Here is a 9,137-nt window from a genome sequence, read left to right on the forward strand (position 1 = left end):
CCCCCCCCCAACCCGGCTCTGGACCGGTGTCCGTGTTCCCCCCACCCGGGCCGGGGAGTCTCCCCCTGGGGACAGCGTGGTGGCCCGTTTTGGCCCGGCCGGAGGCGTCGAAGGGCCGTCACCGCCCCGGTCCCCTCTGCGCCCACGGAGGCCTGACCCGCTGCCACCTCAGGTCTGCCCGACCCTGGGGGGAAGACAGCCCCTGAGGAGGGTCTGGGGGGGTTCAGGGTCCCCCACGCTGCCCCCCGGCACCCCGGCTGCGGGGTCGGGCACCTCTGGCCCTGTCCAGCCCCAGCGTGGCGGAGCAGCATCCCGAGGAGAGCTGCTTTCCGGAGCTGGTGTTCTGTCCCCTCCTCATCTTTTGAGCATCCCAGGCTCCCGGATTTCGGACCCGCAGCCCCGTGCATGCGTTGGGTAAGGAAGAGGACACACCACTCCCACCCCAAGGGCTGCACATGAGAGACGGATTATAACAAAGCATCACTTTGACCACAGATAGAAAGCAGCCGTCTCCGGTATCCAGCGCTACAGCATCTGACAGCTTGCAGCCATACCACATAACAGCTCAGGACGGGAAGTGATCTCCTCTTACAAATTACAGGAGCCAATTTACACAGGGCAAACACTTCCCGTTTTGCAGAGACCAGAGCAAAACCGCGATCGGCAGCAGGTCAGGGCCCCCGCTTCCCTCGTAGCTCTCCAAACCCTTCCAGACACGCTGCGGGAGGGACACCGCACTGCCAGGAACCCACAGCACCCTGCCACCGCCAGCGAGAGCAGCTCGGAAGTGCGTCTGTGGGTGCCGGGCCCCGAACACACGTTTGGGATGGTCCAGAGCTCTCACAGGACGGCCCTTCACGCAGAGGTTTTTCCCCACTCAATCGTTTCATCCGTGTCTGGCAGCTAAGCGATCCTTAGCCTGGGTAAAAATCTGTAAGGCTTTGACAAGGAACACAGACATCAGTAAGAGTGAAAACATTAGCGGCAAGCCTTCGGCTTTCAGTGCGTACATGTGCCACAACATTTGTTTTCCCGAAGTTAAACGCAGATCAGCATCTCTTCTGTGACACGGCGCCTTGCAGTGAACTCTGTTGACTGCAATCTCTTTTCCCAATCCAGGCTTGTTTCGGTAAAAACAGGTGATTTTATCAAATTTCTTTACAGTCCTTTGATATGGGTCTTAGCTGCTAATGAGGCTAGGAAGTAAAAAGAAACCGGGAATAGAAATACACAACTATAAAGAATTAAAACAGTGAATTTAATTCAGCCAGTTCCAACCAAATTGGCAATTCCCTGAAAAACAAACCTTGCACAGAAAACACAGAACACAATGTTTTTGTCCTGACAGCTGGCGAGAACAACTAAGGGAAAAGGTGACTGGAGTATGAAAATGCCCCTTGGTTTCTTTACTAAATGGGTTGATTTCGGAGGTAGCTGTTGGAAAGGCTTTGCAAGGAAAGCACAGGTCTGTACTCTGACACAAGTAGGAATCGCAGATGCCCATGCTGAAATGTTTTACAAACATCTGATGGTCAAAAAGCATTTATGCTCCCTTAAAAAAAAAAAAAAAAGGTTTTTTAAAAATGCCTCAAATCAGCCCAGAAACCTGAAAAACAACAAAAAAAAATCTATTATTATTTTTAAAAAATCCTAAGCCCTGCTTTCCCAGTGGTCGTTACTTGGTCTTCAGGGAGATGCAATGTACAACAAAATGATGTGATGTTAACGCTCTGGCCAGCCCGTGATGAGGGAGCTGGCTGGACGGCCTGGCTCAGTTTCTCTTAGCACTGAAATACTTTTTCCAAACCAATACCAAAAAAGGTTTGTTTCTAGGTCAAGACCTCAGTACTAAATTTTAACCAGGGGCTGACAGTCAAATCTGAACACAGCTGTAAAATGGATTCGCAAGAGAAGCTGAGGCATTCTTTTTCTAATTAGAAAACAGTCATTGAGCCTTGCGCGTTTAAAGGTGAAAGCTATTTTTGACATAAAAATTAGCACGTAGTTCCTCTGTCATCCTTCAGTTGCTGCTCTGGAAGCTGTGAGCAAATGATCCAAAGATAAGCAAGAAGTATAAACACACCGAATTAAATGAATAGGTAGAAGGGGATCAAGTTTTAAGTTTTATTCTGCCTGACAATTAGGAGAGGAAGAGATTTATTTTTACACTTACTATTTATCCTAAAAAGCACTGGTAAAAACATCCACTTAAGCACTGAGACAGACCTCAAAGGCATTTAAAAACTTGAAGTGCTTTTAATAGCTGCCTTTTGAAAATACTGTTAAATCTATTTTTGAGATGGATAAACTAAGCCACCAATAAAGCAAGGGAGGAGTTTTCAGAAGGACCCAGCAGTGAAAAACTATAGTCCACTTCTCGACAACTCAGCTCCCGTAGGGGGACCCTAAAACAAAAAAAGTAGCAGAGTCCTGGACGCTTTTAAAAACCTGAGCGTTCTTTAAATCCAAATTTTCCTTCCTTCTCTCTCTGGTGGGAATCTAACCCTGACAGTCTCGAAAATTAACGCCAGGCAGTTTGCAAAATATGGCTCGGAGTGACTGTTTCTAAAATAAAAGTGAGCGAAGAGTGAGCAGAACTTGGAGGGCTTATCACCACCAGTAATGCCAGCCACTAATCCCCCGGCAACCCCGGCCCCTTTATGTAACCTGGGATTGCTGCAGCTCAAACAGCTTATTGGGTTTTTGGTGTTTTTCTTTAAACCTCTCGTGGACCAATGCAAACACGTTAAATACTTTTTTCTTCTGCCACTCTAAAGAAAAAGTTATTGTACGAGGGAGAAAAAAAAATCTTTTACGTGTGAACAATGGCAAATAGAATTTAATTCATACGCTGAGAATAACATGTGATTTTCTCTCTCGTCTGTGATCATGACTTAACAGAAACCTTCCCAGTTTACAACACTCGGGTGTAACTCTCCAATGGTGAGACATAAAAGGTGGAATCCCAAATTTCTCCTCACCCCAAACAGCCTCTGGAAGTGGTGGGGCGTTCCAAATAAAGAAAACAAACCTGTGCCCATGGTAAAGCATTGATGCGGTTCCCGGCAGCGTGGGTGGCTGTGCCATCATACTTACTTCCCCATGGCCCGCCTCCCCGCAGCGCCGCGCCAGCGCCGCCCGGCACCCGGGGGCTCTCTGTGCCCGGAGGATGAGTTTTCGTGCCATTGATCTGACTGTCCTGACTTTCCACAGCACAAATCTTTCCAAGGCTAAATTCAACTTTAAAACTTTCAGCCATTAACCTAATGCTGAGCGCTTATGGAAACTTAAGAAGAAAAAAATAAAACCCCTATTGAACTACTTGCAATTGGAGACCTGAATGGGCTCGATATAAAACCCACTCAAACCAACGGCAGCAATAGGCTTCCCTGGATGTTGGACCAGATCCAGCTTAAAAGTTTCCATGAAATAAACTAGGCTAAGCGCATCAGCTGCATAGAAACTAACTCGGTGTAACAGGAGCATCTGTTCTTCACATCCACCATTTTCTTATAGTCTTAACTTCCCCGGGCTGCAGTGACACACGTCGCCATACAAATCGCTCACCGCTGTCGTGCAGCCACACATCGTCTCCCGCCAGCAGCTGGCCTTACTGCCCCGTCACGCTGTGGACGAACCAGCGATTATAAGGCAGCACGCATACCGTATAAACTACTTGACCAGGTAGCTTGCGTTTGTCAAAAAACAGCTTAATGTATTTCATATGATGGCATTACAAAGCGAAATTAATGTCTGTATCGAGACAGCTGAGGAGCACACCTCGGAACCATTTATACACAGTACAAAGCAAATGTTTACCCAAGTACAGATGAAACAGGTTGACAATTAGCTAATGTAGCTTTGTGGACATAAACCAGGTACATTCGAGCAGAACCAACATAAAATAAAAAGGAAACAGCCCTTTTCCTAATCCCATGCTAAGAGCGCCGTGGTTAGTGGTTTGGGAAACCTCTGTCACGTTGAAAGATTTCCTTGCCGGTGTTTAATGTGTTTATTCTACTGCTACTCTGCTGGGATAAAAATAACATCCACAGGGCACGCTAGCTGGATGGAGGACCCACTGTCAATACTGCAGTAATTGACAACATACAATTAAGTCTCACACCTGTTTATTGTAAGTAATTCATAGATAACCACTTCTAGTACACATTTTCATATTAGCTTTTAATGCTTTTGTTGTTGTTTTTTTTTTTAAGCTCAGGGACACCCACACTTCATCTAAGGGTCATCTCTGCAGTTCACCCAGATCCAGCACGCTACACCTACTATGTAAAACTGGTGCGAGGTGGTATCACTGCCACAGGTAACAGAGATGGCTTGGAAACTACACATCCCAAGGTGCGAGGCCCCACCGGCGCGGGCTGCTCTCGGCTAGGGGAGGAAGGAGTTTTGCCGGGGTGCATTCGCCTCACATGCCTCGTTTCGGCCGGATCAGCCTAAGTCATGCAGCTGCCTGCACGCAATGCTCTACACAGTGCAAAAACGAAGACCTCTACACATCTGGAGTAAGAACAGTGGTAACAAAGTCATAGCTACATATTCTTCTCTACATTTTTGTTTATTGAGACAAACTAATTAAAAGGCACAAACATAGGGCATATGTTTACATGGACATTATAACAAACATATACATTAAAAGTGTAGGAATGTGTTTCCTTTCTGCTAAACAGAAAGTTCCTAAGCTTTTATATATACAAAAGTTGTACAATTTGATGTCCTAAAGTACAAAAGATCATTTATAAAATTATTTTACACTAAGCTCTATTTTTTTTTTTTTGTTTTTGTTTTACTATGTAGTCCAAGCCCCTAGAACAGTTTCACGTAATGATACAGATACCTGTCACCTGAGCCAGCAGCCTGGCAATCACTGCTTGTACTGACACGGCAGGGTAGAAACGGAAGCAGTCCATTTTGACTAGTCAGTCCTGCTAGCACTCTGTGAAAATGCGCACACGCTAATCTCCGTAGCTTTCAACTTCATTAAGATAAAAACATCTCAACTGTAAATTTTTATTTTTTTTTTAATGTAGAGTCTTGGGTTTAGGGTGTGTTTTTTTTTTTAAACAAAGTTTTAAAAACGTGAATATGTGACATGATAGTCTAAAAAGTATATCTGTTTCCCTAGATTTTGCGTTCTACTTTATGTACAGATAAACAGGTTAAGAAATAAAAAGCACATGTAGCTTAAACATGTGTGACCATTTGTGGAGAAGTCCTGGGCTGGACAGTTCGAACCATCACCCCAGAACTCCCACAAATTGATAGAAATGTGTTAACACAATAGAAGAATAACGTAAAAATGATGATGTTTGCAAATATTTACAAAGTTGAACAGATTTGCACAACACTTGATTAAGAAATAGGGGAGAAATTAAAAGACGCTCTCTGCTTGTCCTGGAGGGGCATCCTACCTAGTTAGTGGTTAGAATAAAAACTGTATACAATTTAATATAAGACAAAACTTCTAGTGAACAACTAACACGTCTGTCCCCTGCTGTAACACCAGCAGGCTCTGACTGGGAGGCAGAGGGCATAAAAATCATCCCCAGTGCCTCCAGAATCTTCCAGCTTAAAGCAATATTTCTTAAGTTTCAAAGCACTCCTTTTGCTCCTAGATAAGAGTCCCATAGGGGTCTGACTGTTCAGAGACCATGTTTACATACATTTCAACTCCTCTTCTGTCAGCCATGGCTGTTTCTCACCAAACAATAACAGTTTTTTTAAAAAAAATGTTGACTACAATGCTATATTCCCTTAGGGTAATATGTTGGGTAATATTTACATCTCCAAATATCAGGTCACAATCCCTATTATATGTTGAAGTTAGAATGATAAGTTATCATATGCTTTGCATATCAGAGCTGGTATCACCTTTCCCATAGGGAATGCTGCCTGAAATTATCATATTCCCAAAGGTAAAATGCATATTTTCTCCAAAATGCATTTTTTTTTTTTAAATGACAACATTGTAATGCATTTACTCATTAAAAAAAACATCCAACACAGACAAAGATTCTACACTAGCTCAGAAACAGTGGACTTAACGACTGGCAAGTTAAAATTAGCCATCCACCCTGTTAAAGATACAGATGGGTCTTTGCTAGTGTTTAGATTAAAATAATTTTCTAAGTTATAATTTGGGGGATAAAACATAAAACTTTTTTTAATTACTTTTTTTTTTTTTAAACTCTGGCAAATAAGTATCTGCTCTAATTCAGCATCAGTCAGCTAAAAGGTAAAACTTACTTTAAATGAAGTGCTCCAGTGAAACTCAAGTTTGAACCATATGAGCCAAATCAACAGGGGAAGATGCTACTACGGTCTCTGATGGTGCATGTTGCCCCAGTGTCTTAGTCTGAATTTATTATTAACTAAAACAAAACAAAACAAAAAAAAAACAAAACAAAAAAACCCAACAAAAAAAAACCCCAACCAAACAAAACCCAAAAAAGAACTGCTGGTAAGGATTCCATTTTAATCCTTTTTAATACTGTTTAGAAATTCTTTACCAGGGAGGAGACGTGGGCAAGGCCTGGGGCAGGAAAGGCATGCTCTCTACTGGTCTCATTGCTATATTTAACGGACCAGCTAACGTCATTGGTGTGGGGAGGTTCATGGGAGATGTTATAGTGACTGGATGCGCTATATTCACTGGAGCGGTTACTGGGGTGGGTAAATTGACTGGTGTGGTGAGCGTTAATGGAGATGTCATGGATAATGGACTTGTTATAGTTACAGGATGCCCTAGGTTCATCGGACTGGATATATTAACTGCACTTGATACATTTACTGGACTTCTCATGCTCATTGCAGCTGCCACTGTGACTGGGTTTGTGATAGTCCCAGAAGCCACAGAGGACGTTATATTGAATGGAGTAGTAAGAGTCACAGGCGTAGTAGCAGCAGTGGAGGTTTGGCACAAGTTAGCAGCTTCTAAAAATGAGACATAAAAAGACAAAAAGTTTTTAACACATAAAAAACCATGGACAAGATTTAAAAAAAAAAAAAAAACAAGAACAAAAACCAAACAAGAACAGGTACAAATTCTGGAATAATTTTCTTTAGGAATTATTAGTAAGTTAAAACTGTTAACATTCTATAGCCTACAAGAAATATAAACTCTCATGCAGTTCATTTCAATTCAATACTTTTTTCCTGAGAAGTCAAGCGAGGTTGTCTTACAAAGAGGGTTTCGATGTTCATAAAAACAGTATCGTACAATCAAAAAAATCCTCCCAAGAGGAACATTATAAATAGAGGAGAGAGTGTACATACCGAATGGTACGTACTCTATAGCCTTCTCAAAGGTGAACTGACATTCTGTGAAGGTTTTAAAAAGTCATTATTAGGGACTGATAAGCAAAGCTCGTTTCAATATTTACCTGCTTATTTCAGTCTTAATTATTGCTACTAAATTGTTCCACTGATCACAGTACTTCTACTTAGCAATTTTCAAGACTACCCACTCAGTACATCTTTCAACCCCCATCATCTCCTCAGCTTTCACATAAGCTACAGCTCCACACCAAGTTGTTTTGTGGTTTTTTTGGGTTGTGTGTTTGTTTTGTTTTGTTTTTTTTTTTTTACTGTGTTTTGCAGTAAGCAGGAATTAAGTGCCGAAGAAGGCAGAGGCCGGAGGGCTGTTGCGGGCCGGCCCGGGGGAGCGGGTGGTCCGGGTGGCGAGGGCTGGCTGGGCATCCATCAGCACCACCTGCCGGCTACCCACACCAGAGGGCTCCAAAAACAGAAGCGGGCCAGTGGAGGCGGGTAAAGGGAAGGGCTGACTGCTAGAGAAACCAACAAAAATATATTCTACATCAACGTTACGGCACTCCTAAGTCGTGTCTTATTCCACATTTGTAGGGTAGGACACCAAGCTCAGTCTACACCCACGTTTCAGGAGGTAAGCCAGGAGCAAAGAGTCCACTCTTGCCACTCGGGCAATACAAATGTACCAAGACAGAGTTAACTTTGAAAGCAACATTAGCCCCATTCAAGGGTTACTGTTGGTTCTTCAAAGTCCATATCTAGGAGGGGAAAGAAAGGATGAAAAAAAAAAAAAAATTTGTGAAAATAAATAGTATTAGACTAAAAAAATTCCATCTAGTGTTGTAAAGCCAACACAACAGGTGGCACTAGCACAGGAGAACCAGCATGGAAAAAGTAGCAATAGGCATGGCACTGACTGGTCTAGCTTCACCTTCCAAGTGCAGTAATACACAAAGACACATCCCACCCTGTGCCCCTTCCCAAATTAAGTCAATATCATCAAACTGACAACACTTCTCCCCGCCCACCTCCCTCGCCCCCCATTCAGTCCAAACCCACCGTTCCTCTTAAAGCACATTCAATAATCTCAATAAGCAAGGAAGGGAGGAGGGAACAAGACACAGGAAGGAACAAGCAGGAGAAACAATCTCAGAGATTTTCTAAATCTGATGCCCGTTTGATTTATCCCTTTAGTGGCCTGACGATAATTAATGTTTCTGTTATGACTACATTTTAACATGAATAAGCTGTTTCTATACTGCCTGATCACAGAATTCAATTCAATTAGAATAACAATCAAGGTGAAAGGAGCTAGCAGCCTAATACACAAACAAGACCTAGAAAAGAAAAAAAGAGTGAAGAAACTGAAAAGAAGTTTAGGAGGAAAAAAAAAAAGTGAGTCAAAAACACGTATCACTAAAAACAGCTAGTGAAAAACAGTAAGTGGTCACTAAGAATGTCTTCTAAAACATGTAATCCATGAAAGTCACATGATAGGCATTAGAAATCAAACTGTTGTGAAAGGAATAAGCTAGCAGTAATGGGAGACTTTAAACTACTATACTCCTAATGACACTAAATTGAAGCAATCTATTCTTTACAAAACTGACACACTGACCAACAACAGGAAGCTGTTCAACTTGAACTACAGCAGCAGAGGAATAGGTAAGCTGTGAGCTAGCAATAATGAAAAACACGATCACTTATTAGTTAATTTTGTAATGAAAAAAAGAAACAACACCAAAGATAGAAGAGTAAGTTCTATGAGTTCCAGGAAAGTAAGCAAAGACAGTTACGTGATGATGAAATGAATGGAATAAATTGGGAGAGAAAAGATGAAAGGGAAA

General features: G+C 42.6%; 1 protein-coding gene across 1 annotated transcript in view; it reads right to left on the reverse strand.

The window, feature by feature from the left end:
* Positions 1 to 6,203: 6,203 nt before the first annotated feature.
* VEZF1 (vascular endothelial zinc finger 1) overlaps positions 6,204 to 9,137 on the reverse strand; it is a 7,731-nt gene continuing 4,797 nt past the window's right edge. Inside the window, exons 5-6 of the mRNA XM_009881454.1 lie at positions 7,297 to 7,341; positions 6,204 to 6,954 (exon numbers count right to left, since the gene is read on the reverse strand). Coding sequence (XP_009879756.1) covers positions 6,527 to 6,954; positions 7,297 to 7,341 — 473 coding nt within the window. The 3' untranslated portion in view covers positions 6,204 to 6,526. The remainder of the gene's footprint in view (positions 6,955 to 7,296; positions 7,342 to 9,137) is intronic.

This window comes from Charadrius vociferus, unplaced genomic scaffold (assembly GCF_000708025.1).
Source record: "Charadrius vociferus isolate BGI_N301 unplaced genomic scaffold, ASM70802v2 scaffold323, whole genome shotgun sequence".
NCBI classification, from domain to species: domain Eukaryota; kingdom Metazoa; phylum Chordata; class Aves; order Charadriiformes; family Charadriidae; genus Charadrius; species Charadrius vociferus.